The sequence below is a fragment of the Rhinopithecus bieti genome, unplaced genomic scaffold (assembly GCF_001698545.2).
Source record: "Rhinopithecus bieti isolate Rb0 unplaced genomic scaffold, ASM169854v2 scaffold_18624, whole genome shotgun sequence".
In the NCBI taxonomy this organism is placed as follows: domain Eukaryota; kingdom Metazoa; phylum Chordata; class Mammalia; order Primates; family Cercopithecidae; genus Rhinopithecus; species Rhinopithecus bieti.
In genome coordinates, this window is record NW_016809607.1 from 3,019,856 (window position 1) to 3,038,729 (window position 18,874).

The 18,874-nt window shown below is 35.0% G+C and overlaps 1 protein-coding gene across 1 annotated transcript in view; it reads right to left on the minus strand.

The window, feature by feature from the left end:
- The window catches only part of ASCC3 (activating signal cointegrator 1 complex subunit 3), a gene marked incomplete at its 5' end in the record, with an annotated part of 187,260 nt that overhangs the window by 114,137 nt on the left and 54,249 nt on the right, over nt 1-18,874 (minus strand). The window contains 5 exons of the mRNA XM_017889813.1: nt 10,504-10,646; nt 12,871-12,991; nt 13,123-13,268; nt 14,291-14,455; nt 16,384-16,471. Coding sequence (XP_017745302.1) covers nt 10,504-10,646; nt 12,871-12,991; nt 13,123-13,268; nt 14,291-14,455; nt 16,384-16,471 — 663 coding nt within the window. The remainder of the gene's footprint in view (nt 1-10,503; nt 10,647-12,870; nt 12,992-13,122; nt 13,269-14,290; nt 14,456-16,383; nt 16,472-18,874) is intronic.

The following is an 18,874-nucleotide window of genomic DNA, read 5'->3' on the forward strand; positions in this document are numbered from 1 at the left end:
GTAATTGGCCCATTCAAAAAATAATGTTCTGTATAATTTAGAAGAGTCTTCTAGCCAATTAATTTGAATTAACAAGGATTAACTATACTGCTGTTCCTTGTTCCAGGGAACTCTTATCTCCCATACCCTTCTAATTTTCATATTACCTCTACCTGGATTTTTTCCATGGTTTGCTCCAGTCAGAAAGCTCTTACCTTTCCTGTTTCAGAATTTTTCCCCCACCTACCTTTGGATGATGTTGTAGACTTTACAGCACAACTTAAAACATTCATGGCAAAAGGCCTTGCAGCATCCTAATTCATTTCTACTTGTAAGGACAAAAGTGAATAGCGAGTTCTCTTTGCTGTATTCTTTTAGCTAACTGGATCTTATTAACAGTGTGGCAGAAGAAAGGGGCAGCCCTGCTGTTAACTGGCAAGATACACAGAGGAGTTAAGGGAAATAATGTAAGCAATACTAAAGAATGAAGTCTAATCTTCAGCCAGCATCCTGCTTTCCCACCGCAGAAAAAGAATCTCATCTAAGGGCAGTATTCTGAGCTTTTTTTGTTGTGTAGTTTTTTTTTTTTTTTTTCTTTATTATACTTTAAGTTCTATCTAGGGTACATGTGCATTAACGTGCAGGGTTTTTTGTTCATAGGTATCTTATGCCATGCTTGGTGTGCTCGCACCGCAACTCGTCAAGCACCATCAATTTCATTTATATCATGGTATTAACCTCCCAGCTGCACTCCCTCCCTCCCCTCCCAGATAGGCCCCAGTTGTGTTGATGTTCCCCTCCGAGCCATGTGAATCTCATTGTTCAGTTCCCCTATTGAGTGGAACATGCGGGTGTATTGGTTTTTCTCTTCTTGTGTAGGTTTGCTAAGCAAATGATGGTTTCCAGCTGCTCCAATTGTCCCTACAAAGGACGCAAACTCATCCTTTTTTTATGGGCCATAGTATTCCATGGTGTATATGTGCCACATTTTTCTTAATTCCAGTCTGTTCACCGATGGACTTTGGGTTGATTCCAAGTCTTTGCCTATTGCTGAATTAGTGCGCATTAAACAATATGTGTGCTGTGTCTTTGTAGTAGACTATTTATAATCCTTTTGGGTATTACCCAGTAGTGGGATGGCTGGGTCATCTTTGGTACATTCTAGTCTAGGATCTTGAGAATTTGCCCATCTGTTTTCCATAAATGTTTTGAACTATTTACAATCCCACCAACAGGTGTAAAAGGTTCCTATTTCTCAACATCCTCTCAACACCTGTTTGTTTTCCTGACTTTTTAATGCATTTGGCCAATTCTAACTGGTGTGATGGTCTCATTGTGGTTTTGGATTTTGCATTTCTTCTGATGGCGGTGTGATGAGCATTTTTTTCATGTGTCTGTTGGCTTGTATGATGGGTCTTCTTTTGAGAAATGCTGTTCATATCCTTTCCCACTTTGGTGGGGATGGGGTGGTTTGCTTTTTTCTTGTTATTTGTTTGAGTTCTTTGTAGTTCTGGATATTAGCCCTTTGTCAGATGAGGTAGGGTTGGCAAATTTTCTCCCATTTCTGTAGGGTTGGCCGTTCACTCTGATGGTAGTTTTCTTTTGCTGTCAAGCTCTTAGTTTACTTTAGAATCCCATTTGTCATTTTTGGCGCTTTTGGCTGCCGTTGCTTTTGGCTGTTTTAGACATGAAAGTCCTTGGCCCATGCCTATGTCTGAATGGTACTACCTAGATTTTCCTTCTTAGAGGTTTTTTATGGTATTAGGTTCTAAATTTTAAGTCTCTAATCCATCTTGATCAATCCTTCGTATAAGCGGGTAGAGGAAAGGATCCTTTTCAGCTTTACTACTTATGGCTAGCCAATTTTCCCAGCACCATTTATTAATAGGCGAATCCTTCCCCATTTCTTGTTTCCTCAGGGTTTGTTCAACAGATCAGATGGTTGTAGACTGTGTGGTATTATTTCTTGAGGCATTGTTCTGCTTCCAATTGGTCTAATATGTCTGTTTTGGTACCAAGTACCAATGCTGTTTTGGTTACTGTAGCCTTGGTAGATATAGTTTGAAGGTCAGGTAGTGCTGACACCTCCACGCTTTTTCCTTTTGACTTAGGATTGTTCTTGCGCAATGCGGGCTCTTTTTGCGTTCCATCATGAATTTAAAGCCCGTTCTTCCAATTCTGTGAAGAAACCTCAATTGGTAAGCTTTTGATGGGGATGGCATTGAATCTATAAATAACCTTGCGGCCAGTATGGCCATTTTCAATAGATCTTGATTTTCCCTAGTCCATTGGCATGGTATGTTCTTCATTTGTTTGGTGTTCCTCTTTGATTTCACTGACAGGGGTTTGGTAAAGTTCTCCTTGAAAGAGGCCTTTACATCCCTTGTAAGCTGGATTCCTAAGGTATTTTATCTTTTGGAAGCAATTGTGAATGGAAGTTCATTCCTGATTTGGCTCTCTGCTTGTCTTTTTTTTTTTGTTGTTGTTGTTTTCGTTGTTGTTGTTGTTGTTGAGACAGAGTCTTGCTCTGTCACCCAGGCTGGAGTGCAGTGGCGCGGTCTTGGCTCACTGCTATCTCCGCCTCCTGGGTTCAAACGATTCTCGTGCTTCAGCCTCCCAGGTAGCTGGGATTACAGGCATATGCCACCATGCTCAGCTAATTTTTGTATTTTTTTTAGTAGAGATGGGGTTTCACCATGTTGGCCAGGCTGGCCTTGAACTCCTGACCTCAAGTGATCCGCCTGCCTTGGCCTCCCAATGTGCTGGGATTACAGGCGTGCGCCACTGCGCCTGGCCCAGTATTCTGAGCTTTCAATCCACAGACTCACTCAGAAAGAAAAGGCCTTCCCTCTGTTCTTTCATCTGTTAGTGCTGGTTGGCAACTATCCAGATCGTAGCACTGTTTTCCTTGAAATACGGGACCAGACTGCAAAATATTGGGTGGAAGCTGACAGATCATATTTGCTAGATGTTAAATTATAATATTAATTAAATTACACAGTAAAACTTCTAGAAGTTGTATACGCTATTTGCTTCCGTTTTCACCTTCTCGCCTCCCTCATTTGCTCCTCAGTCCATTCCAAACTGCTTCTGTTCACACGTCACTGACTGCCAAGTTCATCCAGGACCTTCAAATGATAAACCCCATGGGTGTTTCTCTGCTCTCCTCCACTCAACTCCCATTGACATTTGATATAGCCAAGCACTCCTTCCTTCACAGAACCTACTCTTCTACAGTGTTTTAGGACACTGTCTTACCATATTGCCATCACATTCTCGGTGACCTGTGCCAGTTCCTCATTTTCTATCTCAGCTCACACTAAGAGACTCCCTCAGGGCCTGCCCTCTGTTTCTCCACACTCTGCCTGAGAGTCTCATGTGCTCACCTGGGTTTAAGGGTTGCCTCCACGCTGATGCATCCATGTTCATATGTTCATTTCACAGTTTCTGTGGGTCTCACAGACTTGTATCTAATTGCCTTGAAATCTCCACTCGAAAGTCTTGGATATGCAAACTAACATGTCCAAAATCGAACTTCTTTTTTAAAAAATGAATACAAATTCTGGGAAGGGCTGTCTACGGCTTCGAATTAGAGGACTGCTATTTTTATGGATATTTTGGGGAAGTAGGAAGCGAAAGAAGACTGAGTGCCCCACTATGTGATACCAGTTGATTTTGCAATGAAAGCTGTTGATCATAAACTGAGTATTTCACTGTCACTTTACTGGAAAGAAAAGATCATGCAAGTAGATGATTCACATTTTGTCCTGAAGTTAACTGGATTAGCCAGATAGTAAGGAGTTTGGCAAGAGTATTACTGGAGGACAAGAAAGGTAGAAGTTTTAGGTGGATGAACTCTTAGAACAGTGCCAGAAAAAAAGGCTACCTGTATTTCATGAAGATTCGTGACATAAAGTTAAGAGCATTGTGCAATATGCTGGTAATGATCAAATGGGCAAAATAACCACCTCTTAGGATATCAGACAGCCTCCTTCCTAGGCCATAGTTTTATGCAATAGGTTCATGTACTCAACGGCCAAAGTGAAAGAGATGAAAATTATGCATGGGTGAAACACAAACTTCCTTTTCCTCATGAAGGCCCAGCTATTGCCACTGCTCAGTGCCTAACATGTCACCAGTAGAAACATTGGGCCTGTAATAAGGTATCTGACCCCTGGCACCAGACAGTTATCTGGTGGTGAGAAGATTATACTGGACCTTCTCTATCATTGAGGAGACACGTATTCATCTCTGTAAGAACAGGTACTTACTTTGGATTTTAATTCTCTTTTCCTACCAAACATGGTTCTGCCAGTAGCCTCAAGGGTAGAATTACTGAATGCCTTATACATATGACAATACCCTGATTAATAATGTTTCTGACTGAGGAACTCACTTCATAAAGGAAAAGGTAAGACAATGGGATGATGCCATTGAATGCACTGGTCTTATTATGTTCTCATTAACAGAAAGAGCTGATTTTATAGATTAAAGATTCAGAATGGCAGCTGGGAGGGAATACCCAGGAAATGTTGAGGTACTATCCTACAGGATGAGGTGTAGCCTCTGAACTAGTAATCATCAATGATGCTATTTGTTCTACTGCCAGAATATACGGTTCCAGGAACCAAGTACTCAAGGTGTATGGATGTCTTTTGAAATCATAGTTAAGAAACCACTTGAAAACTTTTGCTTCTCTTCCCTATAACTCTAGCTTTGCTAGTTTGGAGGCTTATTATCCAAAGGATTAACAGTTTACTTGGAAACTGAAACAGCCATATGACTACTTCAGGCTCTCAGGTTCTTGGATGAACAAGCAAAATCTGGTCTCAGGATAGTCTGGGAAACTGATCCTGATGAAGAAATTGGGCTATTGTCTTATAATAAGGGGAGAGAAATTTGGATAGACAGTAAATAAATCTGACACTACTGTATCCATTTGAAAAATTAAGATTTCACAATTCTATATATTAAACATATATAAATTTGCAATTTTCAATCTATCAGGAATGTATGCTTTTGGTCACTCCACTGGATAAACAGCCTTGATTAGCTTAGTGACTGGTTGAAGAAAAAATGTACAGATGATGTATGGTAGAGAAAACAAATCAAAATATCTATTTGGCCCCTGACTAGTTGCAGAAATACATAGTGGTCTCTATTCTTTTTCCCTTGCTGTCTTACATATCAACCTCTTTTAACTAACATATTTTAACTAACTCTCTTTTACTTTTGAGTACGGCATGGTTAGTTGTAACTTTATACTCTAGCCCACTGACTAGAGAATATTGAGATGGGCTTGCAAAATAACTAGAGGGTGGCTAGATATAAGCAAGAGATCCAGGACTAAGTGCTAAATGGAGTTGATGAAATTTTTAGTTGTCTTTCCTTGGAGAGGGATGAGTGGATTTGGGTTAAATGAAAGAGACTTGCATTGCCAGAAAAAATTATTTAAATTAAGTGTAGGTATAGGAAAAATAGTGTATGTATGAGATTATGGAGTGAAAGGGCCATAGTGGACCTTTGTTGTTTATGGGCAGCCAGTATTTGAATGTCACCTCCTATAACAAAAGCCAAAGAAGGGAGGAGATTCCTTTTTTCTGCTGCATGCCAGAGATGGAAACTCAGGCATTCAACTCTTTCTGTCTTGACTTGAAGCTTGAGAGAGTGATGCAAAGACCCAATAATAGTTTGAGGCTAGTGGCAGAAGTAGCAGAATCCAGGTCACATGGTAGCATATATTCACAAATTTTTGAAACCACTGCAATAAGGATTCCTAATGACAATATGGAAAGGTGTTTCCTTTGGAGTTGCCTGACGCAGTATAATTTTACATCAATGATACACTTGAAGGTGTCTTTCTGCTTCCTAATGCTTTGAAACTATACTGGATTAAGAAGATAGATGAATAAGTCTTTTAGCCTTTGCCAATAAATTAATGAGAACACACATACTCTTCTTAGTCATATTCTCTCTCTAGCCTCTTGTGATTTACCCTAGCTTTCTTTATTCTCCATGCCCCCAGCCCAAATATCTATAGACAGTTCCTGACTTAAGGTCATTCAACAGCAGAATAATTTGAATGCTGTTCTATGCCAGACACACTGCTTCATAGTTGCCAGGATAACTGTTGCTGTGCTTCCTCTGAATGCTCAAGTTGTCAACACTGGAGTCTTAACCAATTACCCATGTCCCGCCACAGAACATCAATTTAACACTACACAAGGAGCAGCAATGGAAGCAACCGCTAAGCCTCCTGCCCAGAATATTACAGAAAGTAACCCACACAAAGATTAAAATGTTAAAAAGTTTTCCTATTATTATTTAGGGCTAATTATTTAGGGGTTCAATGACTGAAACACCTGCTTTATAGTATGCTTCAGTATAATCACACTGAATTTACATAGTAATCAATTGTAAACCCTCTGAAACTTTCATTTTAAAGGTGATTGCTTTTAGAGTCAGTAGTAGAACAAAGCACAGTTTGCCTCATTCTTGAGATGGATGTGGTGAAACAAAATGTCTGGAAATGACATAATATTTCTAGCTGTCCTATTTTATACTACATTTAAATAAACAGTACATTTATAACAAATACTTACGTTAATAAATACAATAATAAAACCAACAAATTTAATTTCCAGAATCTACAAGGAACTTAAACAAATTTACAAGAAAAAAGAAACCCCATTAAAAAGTGAGCAAAGGATATGAACAGATACTTCTCAAAAGAAGACATTCAGGGGGCCAACAAACATAAGAAAAAAGGCTCAGCATCACTGATCATTAGAGAAATGCAAATCAAAACCATAGTGAGGTACCATCTCACATCAGTCAGAATGGCAGTTATGAAAAAGTCCAGAAATAATAGATGCAGGCAAAGTTGTGGAGAAAAAGTAACACTTTTACACTGTTGGTGGGAATGTAAATTAGTTCGACCATTGTGGAAGACAGTGTGGCAGTTCCTCAAGGATCTAGAGGCAGAAATACCATCTGACCCAGAAATCCCATTACTGGGCATATACCCAAAGGAACAGAAATCATTCTATTATAAAGATACGTGCACATGTATGTTCACTGTAGCACTATTCACAATAGCAAAGACACGGAATCAACCCAAATGCCCATCAGTGATAGACTGGATAAAGAAAATGTGGTACATATACACCATGGAATACCATGCAGCCATGTAAAGAAATGAGATCATGTCCTTTGCAGGGGCATGGATGGAGGTGGAAGCTGTTATTCTCAGCAAACTAGTGCAGGAACAGAAAACCAAACACCCCATGCTCTCACTTATAAGTGGGAGCTGAACAATGAGAACACATGGACACATGGAGGGAACAACACACACTGGGGCCTCTTGGGGATGGTGGGAGGGAGAATATCAGGAAGAATAGCTAACGGATGCTGGGCTTAATACCTAGGTGATGGGTTGATCTGTGAAGCAAACCATCCTGGCACAAGTTTACTTATTGATATGGTTGGGCTTAGTGACCCTCACCCAAATCTCATCTTTAACTGTAATTCCCATAATCCCCACATGTCAAGGGAGAGACCAGGTGGAGGTAATTGAATCATGGGGGCCGTTTCCCCCACGCTGTTCTTGTGATAGTGAGTGAGTTCTCACAAGAGCTGATGGTTTTATAAGGGGCTCTTCCCTTTCGCTCAGCACTTCCACTACCTGCTGCCTTGCGAGGTAGGGGTCTTGCTTTCCCTTCCTCTTCCACCATGATTGTAAGTTTCCTGAATGCCCCCCAGCCAGGCTGAACTGTGAGTCAATTAAACCTCTTTCCTTTATAAATTACCCAGTCTTGGGTAGTTCTTTATAGCAGTATGAAAACGGACTAATACACCTATGTAACAAACCTGCATATCCTATTTATATACCCCACCCAGAACTTAAAAGTTGAAGAAAAAAATATAAAAATAATACAGTTATAACAAATATTTGTTAATAAATTTATAATAAACATTTTATACACATACAAAATGTTTTCTAGGTGTTCTATTTTAGCAGTGCAAATCTACAACAGTAGAAACCACGAGAGTATATTCTATAGTTTCTACCTAGCCTTGTTGATAGTTTTCTGCTGATCAAAAAAAATATGAAACAGATAAGTAATTCTACACAATGTCTGAGCTATCTACAATTCTTTAGGTCTCATACATTGAAAAAAAAAAAAAAAAAAGAAACACAGTGGAAGTGTACTATACCTGATATTAGCACATGAGGTTCACATTTGAAGTTAATGTGAGTCACATATGTGCTAAATGCACAATGTCTATATACTGTAAGCAAACATCCCAAAGTGTGTTTAGTAGGTTTGTACATTGTATCTTGACTTCAAAGAAAAGTGTCCATTTGGAAGACTTTTAGGATAACATATAAAATAAACTTAAGCCTAGAGAGATACTGCATATAAACTGAGTCATCAATATTTTGTACATCTATTTTTCATCATTTGTCTCCTAAGTTATGACACTGCCTTAGACACAATAGGATGATTATTCAGATATCAATTAAACAATACAGGATAAAATAATCTTTTAACAACATTATTTTGAACATAAATTAGTTTCTTAAATATCTGGTATATCCATATAAGTAACATTAAGTAAACAAAGATAAAATTTAAAAGATAAAATGATCGCTATTACTCTACTTCAAGCAGTCATTTGATAGTCCACATATTAAGCTAATTTATGAGTCTGTTAGTGAATAAGGTCATCTATAGAACTAAGCAAAACCATTCTGAAATATCAGTTAACCATTACACAATAATGTAAGATATAGAGTACTATCCAACGGTCCTACTAACTCTAAATGAGTCATGAGAAGTAGAAGGGGAGAAATATGCAAACTGTTAATCCTGGACACCAGTGGGTTCGGAACATTGTTTTTTACTGATGCTGAAGAGCACTGCTCTTCTTTAGCCTGCATGAGATTACCAAGTGGGAACACGGAAGAGGGTAGGTGGCGAGATCACAACTCAACAATTATGCTACTGATTTCATCTGTTTTCATTGTAACTCCATTTAGGAAAATATTTTTCAAAACTGGAAAAGTGTAAGAAAGAACAATCACTATATATTAAATCTATAGAGAGGAGGAGGAATATCTATATTTAGATGTAGTATAAAGAATCAAAAAGGATCATACTAACAAACTAGATTACATAAAATGCAAAGTCTTCTATTCGTCAAAAGACACCACGATAAAAAGACAAGCAATAAACTAGCAAAGTTACCTAATACAGCAGGCGAAAGATTAATATGTATATATGTATAGAAATACATATATATGGAGAAAAGTAATATATAAAATTTTATATATGTATATATTTTTCTAAATTTGGCAAATCTCTCACACAAATCTACAAAATAAATGCTGTGCTGGAATAGATGAAAGACCAAAAGAAATGAAGAGGCAACAAGGAAAAAAGAAGACTAGTAAATATATGAAAAAAAATGTTCAACCATACAAAAATCAAGGCATACATTAAGATAATATTTTATCTATAATATATCAATCAGTTGCAACAAATGAGGATGCAGTAAAACTGTTACTATCATATACTTTTGATAATTCATACATCAGTGGTGATGACACCAATAAGTACAGTTCTTTTGGAAAGTAATTAGCAGTGTACCTGAAAAGCTGTAAAATATTCACATCATTTGACCCACTAATTTTATTTTAGAACTCTATACTGAGAATATAATTTTAAACAGAGAAAATCTACAATAATAAAGATGCATGATTATTAAATTACAGGAGAAAACCACTACGAAATAGTTGCATAATGGAATATAACTGCATAGACACAAAAATTATAATTTAAAATTTTACTGGTGGTTATTACTTAGGGAAATGATAAAGCAGGTTTTAAATTTTTATATGTTAGTGCTTCCTAAAATTAAAAAAAGATTATTATATATTTTTAAAAATCCAAACTTTGCAAAATTGATTTTAACTTCAGTGAGGGCAGTGAATACTCAAAGAATATGAAAATGGTTGAATGTTACAACATACATAGGTGATAATGTTAAAGGAAAAAGATATAAATACAAATATACAAAATAAACATTAAGTGGGACTATACTAGNTAAAATTTTACTGGTGGTTATTACTTAGGGAAATGATAAAGCAGGTTTTAAATTTTATATGTTAGTGCTTCCTAAAATTAAAAAAAGATTATTATATATTTTAAAATCCAAACTTTGCAAAATTGATTTTAACTTCAGTGAGGGCAGTGAATACTCAAAGAATATGAAAATGGTTGAATGTTACAACATACATAGGTGATAATGTTAAAGGAAAAAGATATAAATACAAATATACAAAATAAACATTAAGTGGGACTATACTAGAACAAACTATATCAGAATATTAATAGTGTGGTAAGGTGGCGGTATTAAGGATTTATTCTTTCCCTATAATATAATTACATACTTAATGTTCATTCTAATACAATATAACCTGAAACGTATAAGTAGTAGAAGATAAAAGATGGTGCTTACCTCTCTTTCATCCATGTTTAACCACTGTTTTGGATCTTCTTCAGTAGCCAGGAAGGCGATCAATTCCAAAGCAGTAAGACGAGTTTGACGTCTTGATGAGACAAATATCAAAACAGGTTTGGCAGGAGAATGGCTTCTAATTGCTGTTGAAAAGTTGTGGGAAATAAAATGGAAAGCTACTTAACCCCAGAATATGAATTTCAGTAGGATATCAAATGGATACATGAAAACTAATGATGGAAACAATTTAGGCATGAAATCTGGCATTATTGCAGGTACTACACAGATCTAGAAGCATATTAGACAGATTAATAGGAAAAGAAAAGTTGATGGTCCTACCTAGAGAGTATATTGCCTCAGAAAAGATTTAATTATGCTGGGTCCAAGTTCTATTCTGAGCTGCCAAGGAAGGAGAAACTTAGAGATTGAGACTCTCCATTAAGAGCTATACATAGAAACTGAATCTTAGATTGAGTTTTCTGTGCTAAGTTGTGTTTCTTAGCTATTTATGTTTGCCTAAGCAGTGATATTACAGAATTAATTGGTCCTGGGGTCTGGTGAGAAAACCAAGTCCTGCCAGGTGATGGAAAATGTCTAAAAAGACCACAAAAGTACCTTTTATTTTGTTATCAGTGATAGAAAATCAGGAGAGTTTGTACCAGTAAACAGGTTAAGAGATAAATCAGAAGAAAGTTTTCCCTCTGTTTTTCTAAAAGCATACGTGTGAGAAGGGCAGACAAGAGAATGTAGAAGAGGGCTGAAGAGAATACTATGCCTGAATGAGTATCTGAGTAATGGGACATGGTAGTCAACACAAAGAAGATGAGATGACTCTGGTCAACACAAACCAGAGTAACAAGACTGAAGGCAATTTTGTACATCAAATCTTTACAAATAATTAAAGAGCCACATAAATCACTTGGCTTATATTGAAATTAGGTTTTTTTTTTTTTTTTTTGCTCTACATAGGCTCCAAAAAGCTGATAAGATGCCACGAGTAGAATATATATTTATGTCTACACAACTCTCTTAAAACAGTTAGAGACATGTAAAATTATATATAAAAGTTCAACTGCTTTGTAATTTCTTGTTTGAAATGTGAGCTGCAGAATTTCTTTTTATGGGCTGGGAAACAAGGTTTATAATGGAAATGTTGACATGACCTTGACTTTATTTACATTCTAACTATGAGAAATAAAGCTATCACACAATCATATTTCTAAACTCAAAGAAATATAGTAATCACTACAGGTATAATAAATAGTACATAAGTATAGCTGCTGTGCTGATACCATATCTACGGAAGTGTAAGTATTTTAGTTATTTACTATTGATTTATACAACACAAATGCTTCCTTTCCATCAATGGTATGCAGTCATTCCATATAGATATACACAATTTCAACAATATATATTATGAAAATAAACTCATTTATTTCTCATTCTTTTATTGTTTATCAGAATGTTATCAAATGTAAATGATAAAGTTTGATAAATCATATTAGAGATACACCATTTAAAATACACATATTAGTACAATATTGGTATCATTTGTACACATAAATATAAATGGATCTCTGTCTTTCTTTAAGCCTCAACATTTAATGGATTTTTGCTGCTGAAAGAACAGGTGTGGCTGAACGGCTCATGGCAGATTTATTGTTCATTAGTGATTTTGTACAATGCTTCTGTGGAGGTGTAAATAATCTGAACTGCCAAAATTGGTCTCTAGTTCACAATCAATACTTTGCTTCTGTCATAAGGCTAATTACAGCAGCTAAAAAGTCACCTCACAACTGTCACCACACAGTCAACAGCAGTTCACATTTGAGAATTTATTTTTGAGGTTATTTTAATTGATATAATAAATATTCTTTATGCAGCCCAAATAAAACATGTTTCAATAAAATCGGAGTGCTATTCTTAAATCTTTCCTGTTTGCTTGCCTAATTTGTTAGAAGAGGAAAAACTAAAAACAGAAGCACTGTACTAAAGTAATGAAATTTCTAAGTTTTATGATTTCTCATAAAATGATTATGAGATGTTTTGACTTGTAGCTTCCATTTCTCATTTGTTCAAGCTACTATCATAAAACACTTTGATTAATATTAAGAAAACTCTGATAACTTTTTAAAATTACATACTTTTATTTTTCTACAAAGTCATTACCATTTGTGAAATCTCTCCAATTTTCAATAGGTAATTTAACATACATTTGCATGCCTTAACATTTGAGACAAACAGTTTGAGATATTTGTAGAAGCTGGACCAGTATCATCCTTTCAAAGAAACGAACACCAATTAGAAGACATTTGATAGCTACCATAAACAATGGTTACTATTTTATTCCAAGAATCTGAAGCTTACCCTGAAATGCAGGCTTGTTCATACTAGCCATACGAGGACAGTAATGTTGACCTGGAAAGCCCTGAATGTGAACTTCCAGTGGAACTGGGCGTACTGATGGTCGAAAGTTAAACAAGCCCATCTAGAGTAAATATGAGAGAGAGACCATTTTCAATTTTTAGATTGAATTTTATAATGTTATTATATTGCTTTAAAGGAATCATCAAAGTCACACTACTAAATAAATGCATAATTTATCAATCTTCTATATACCTGCTTAATATTGAGCCAGTCAGCAAGGTCTCTGGCATTAGCTAATGCAGTAGACAGTCCAACTATTCTAACAGGCTTTTCTGTGTGTGATGAGATAAAATTTGTTCGAGATACAATGACCTCTAGAACAGGGCCTCTTTCCTCACCTAGAAAATAAGGAAAAATCAATGTTAATCATTTAACAAGTCTGTGTTGGCCATTGCAACCACAAAAGGAAAAGTTTGTAGCTTCCTCCAAAAAAAAAAAAAAAAAAAAAAGGAAAACTAAAGATAGAACTACCAAAGGATTCAGCAATCCCACTCCCAGTGCATGATGTCACTTAGATGTTGAATTAAAAAAAAAAAGACCTCATGGAAGTAAAGAGAAGAAACGTAGTTACTTCCAGGGGCATGGGTTAGAGTCACAAGAGAAGGGAATAGAGAGATGGTGGTCAAAGGGTACAATGTTTCAGTTAGACAGGAGAAGTAAGTTTGTCAGATCAATTGTACAGCAGTGTGACAACAGTTAATAATAATATATTGTATATTTCAAAATTACTAAATTGTAAAATTCCTAATTGCATGTTGAACTGTAATCTCCAATGTCGGAGGTGGGGCTTGGTTGGATGTGATAGGATCATGGGGGCGGTTTCTCCTAAATGGCTTAGCACCATCCTCTTGGTGCTATTCTCATGACAGTGAGTGAATTCTCATGAGATCTGGTTGTTTAAAAGTGTGTAGCACCTCCCCCACTACCTCGCTCTCTTGTTCCTGCTCTTGCCATGTAAGAAGCTCTCTGCTGCTTTACCTTCAGTCATGACTGAAAGCTTCCTGAGGCCTCCCCAGAAGCAGGAGCTACTACGTTTACTGTACACCCTGTAGAATCTTGAGTCAATTAAACTTCTTTTTAAAAATAAATTACCCAGTCTCAGGTGTTGCTTCATGGCAATGTGAGAACAGATTAATACACTAAGAGAAAATTTTTTATGTTTCACCCCAATTTATACGTAAGGTGATAGATATGTTAATTAGCTTGATTTAATAATTCTACATTATATACATATATCAAAAAATTGCATTGTACCCCATAAATATACATGATTATTACATGCAAATTAAAAATAATACTAATAATTAACATTTTAGAAAGTTAAAGTTTGTAAACTGGCTTTAGATACAGTGGTACCTACCAAGCAGATGGATCTCATCTATGATGAGAATAGTGACTTGCTGAACATAGCTCCTATTTTGCCAGCTTCTGCTGACTCCATCCCACTTCTCTGGCGTAGTGACAATAAGGTCAGCCTTGGCAATGGATTTCATATCAGGAGTCACATCCCCTGTTAGTTCAATAACTCTGGAGGCAAATATAAAAATGAACCAAGAACATTTTCAGGTAACAAACGACCTTCTAAATGCAAAAATCTATCTCTTTTAAAATAAAATTTTATAAGGCTTAAAATTACTTTACCTACCTTTGATTTTTGAAATTTTCCAAGTTGAGTCCAAAATGTACATTTCTTAAGAACTCTAAGAAAATTGCTTGCCATAAAATGAAGGTCATATAAATTCCAATCACTGACATATCTAATTTTTATGCAGATATGCAAGGATATCTAACTTTGCTTTAATTATGTTTATAGAAACTCCATCCTAGGTGATTTTATAAAGTCCCTTGTCCCTATATTGGAATAAATTTTTTTTGTAATGAAGGAAAGTGTTACTTTATGGAGACAAAAAAGGCATTCATTAAGAATATTTAGGATTATGTGTAAATTTAATTAAAATTATGTGTAATTTAGATTGTGTGCAAGCTCATTTCTTTCCTTAGATTGGAATTTTCTATAGATTTTATACCAAAATGAAACGTATTAGGATGAAAACAAGATAAGTCAGAGCAAATATGTACCAAGTCATTCTTAGCAGATCACAGTCATATAGTGAGAGAAAAGGAAAAGAAAAACCTATGTAGATCTAGAGGAATTACCTAAGAATTCCTAATTACATAGGATTAGCTCTAGGCTAACACCAAATATTAAGTAATTACTAAAATAATTTCGTTTCATTTTTTTTTTTTTTTTTTTTTTGAGACAGAGTCTCATTCTGTCACCCAGGCTAGAGTATAGCGGCTTGATCTCAGCTCACAGAAACCTCTACCTCCCGGGTTCAAGTGATTCTCCTGTCTCCAAGTAGCTGGGATTACAGGCATACACCACCATGCACAGCTCCTTTTTTATTTTTAGTAAAGATGGGATTTCACTATGTTGGCCAGGCTAGTCTCCAACTCCTTTCCTCAGATGATCACCTGCCTCAGCCTCCCAAAGTGCCAAAGTTACAGGCGTGAGTCACCACACCCAGTCTAATATAATTTCTATCTGTGTTAAGACTTGGAAGAAAAGAAAAAGGGCAAAACTGGTTCCTCTGAGCATAATGTTCATAGAGTATTTACTTATTCTCATTTATTTTAAAGATTTACATTTTATACGCTATTTTGAATATGGAATATATTCACATGGTTCAAAGAATACAGGGAATAGTCTCTATAACATCCCTATCATATGGATAGCTAGTTCTCATTCTGAAAATAACCACATATTCATATTCTTTATCTTTTTGCAAAAACATAAGCTAGGATACTTTAATTTTTTTTTGTTTTACATTATCTTTGGAGATCATTCTTTCCATATAAAAATAACTCATTTAGTTTTTTTTTTTCTACAGAGTAATACAATATTTTATATTGTGTGATGTACTATAATTTACTTACTGATGCTCTATTGGAAATTCATTTCTCTGTAATCTTTTGCTATTAAAAATAATACTGCAATGAATAACCCTGCAGTATATTAAATTATTAATGAAAAAAACCCCACATGTTTTTCAAAGAACTTCTGCTTTTTCTTAAATAATTTACATGCAAAATGCCTTCCAAGCAGTTTCTGGAAGCTACTCTGCATAATATGAAAAAAACAGAGAGACAGAACTTATTTTTGTTTTGTTTTAGAATGAAAATATTTTGAAAAGTTATCCTGCCAAATAAAAGTACTCACATTAAGTAATTTAGGAGATTTCATTTTCAATCTTAAAACAATGAGAATATTGATATTTTAATAGTAGGTACATATCTTAAAATAAAAGACTATGAAAATCATTGCAAAGCCATTCAGCAGTTAAATAAAACACTATGAAAATCACTGTAAAACCATTCAACAGTTTTATTCAACTCTTATTTCCTGGTCCTTTTAGTCAATTCAAAGCGTATCTTTTGAGTGAAAGTAAGAACTTACTTTTACCAAGTTTTCTTCTATTCTAACTTTCCAATCATCCATTCTTTCACGTACTAGGGCTTTTAGGGGTGCAATATATACCGCCTAAAAAGGGGAGAATAGCCAAAAATACTCTTATGAAAATAGTGATAGCATTTTCAAATAAAAGTAAACTCCAAAAAATTTGTCAAAATATGACAGTGGGGTTTTAAAACATATCTTGCAATTCTGAATACCCAAATTTTAAATCAATGGGAAAAGTCATTAACTTAAACTACATTTATCCAAACTAAGACAGAAATGTAACACATCACAAACATTCCATTCATAAAAAATATTAACATAGATGAATTTAAATTACTTTAAAAAAAGCATCAGAGGTATTTTCCTTAGGCATTTTACTATGAAATTATATTCTACATAATAAAAACAAATAAAAAAATTATAAGACAATACATTATAGAGAAAATTAGGGTTCTGATGAAAATAATGTTCTTTTCTATTGTTATGATTAATATTTATTTGAGTTGTATGTAACTCATGAATAAATGTACTGATGTTGAAGCTTTGAAGAGAAATAAACTATTGTTTAAATTTTAATGCAGATTTTATGAAGATGCTACTAGTACACTTTAGGTTTCAAAAAAACAAATAAAAGCTGGTCTATAGTAATCCAAACCTATACAAAATTTATTCCTTTTATGTTTCTAATTTAGAGTAGAGCTCTACTGTTATATTAACATGTCTCTAGAGATCAATAACCACATATTAGAGAGACTGAAAAGTAGGAAAACTTAGGGTTAAGTAGGGAAGAAAAGCAACTAATTCGGAAACACTACAAAGGGATGTTAAAACATTTCTGAAATCATAAACGATGAAGAAACTAGCCCATAATTCCAACGCAACATCTCTGTAAATGTTTCTATTTTAGTGTGATGTACTTACAAAATCAAGAAGAAAACTACATAAAAAAACTGTTAGAATTAATAAACAAATTCAGTATGGTTGAAGGACACAAAGTCAACATATATAAACCAGTAGAATATATACTATTAGCAAACTATCAAAAAAAAAAAAAAATCAAGAAGACAGTCCTAATTACAATAGCATCAAAAAGAATAAAGTACTTAGGAATAAATTTAACTAAAGATGTAAAAAATCCGTACACTGAAAACTATAAAACATTGAAGAGAAACAGAAGAAAACACAAATAAATGAGAAGATATCCCATGTTCACGGACTGGAATAATTAATATTGTAGACATGGTCATACAACCCAAAGTAATCTTCAGTTTAAATGCAATCCTTATCAGAATTCCAATGACATTTTTCACAGAAACAGAAAAAAAAAAAAAATCCTAAAATTCACAAGGAAGCACAAAGACCTTGAATAGCCAAAGCAATTTTAAGAAAGAAAACCAGTCAGAGGCATCACATCCTGTTTTCAAATTATATTACAAAGCTACAGTAATCATAATAGTATGGAAGTATGGACCTGAGATTAAAAGAGGCACACAGATCAGTGGAACAGAAAAGAGAGCCCAGAAATCAACCCACACATCCAAGGTCCAACTAATCTTCAACAAGGGCCTGAAGCATACTTACAATAAGGAAAAGATATTCTGTTCAATAAATGATGTTGGGAAGACTGTATATTCACAAGTAAAAGAACTACTGCCATATACCACATACAAAAATTAACTCACAATGGATTAAATAATTAAATATAAGATCTAAAATGACAAAATTCTTACAAGAAAACATAAGGAAAAGCTCCTCAATGTTGGTCTTGGCAATGATTTTGGGAAATGGAATCAAAAGCAAAATAAACAAATAGGTATACAACAAACTAAAAAGCTTCTACACAGAAAATAAACAAATAAATAAAATCAACAGAGAGACAATGTGAAATGAAAGAAACGACAAAATGAAAGAAAATATTTGCAAACCATATACATTAGTTCTGTCTTAGTGCCTTCCCTTTCCATGCTTCCAATTACTTGTAGTCAACTGTGGCCCAAAAATGTTAAATGAAAAATTCTAGGAATAATTCATAAGTTTTAAATTATGTACCCTTCTAAGTAGTATGATGGAATCTCACCTGTCCCATTCAATTCAGCCTGCAACATGAATCATCCCCTTGTCCAGAGTATTCAGGCTGTAGTCACTCCCCAGCCATTAGTCACTTAGTAACTGTCTTGTTTACTAGAAAGACTGTGGCAGTATCACAGTGCTTTTGTTCAAGTAACCCTTACATTACTTAGTAATGGCCCCAAAGCACAAGAGTAGTGATGCTGGCAATTCGGATTTGCCAGAGAAAGGCAAGGTGTTTCAAGTGAAAAGATGAAAGTTCTTGACTTAATAAAAGAAAAAAAAAAATCATATGCTGAGACTGCTAAGATCTATGGTAAGAACAAACATTCTATCTGTGAAATCATAAGAAGGAAATCACAAGAAATTGGTGCCAGGCTGGATGCGGTTGCTCGGGCCTGTAATCCCAGCACTTTG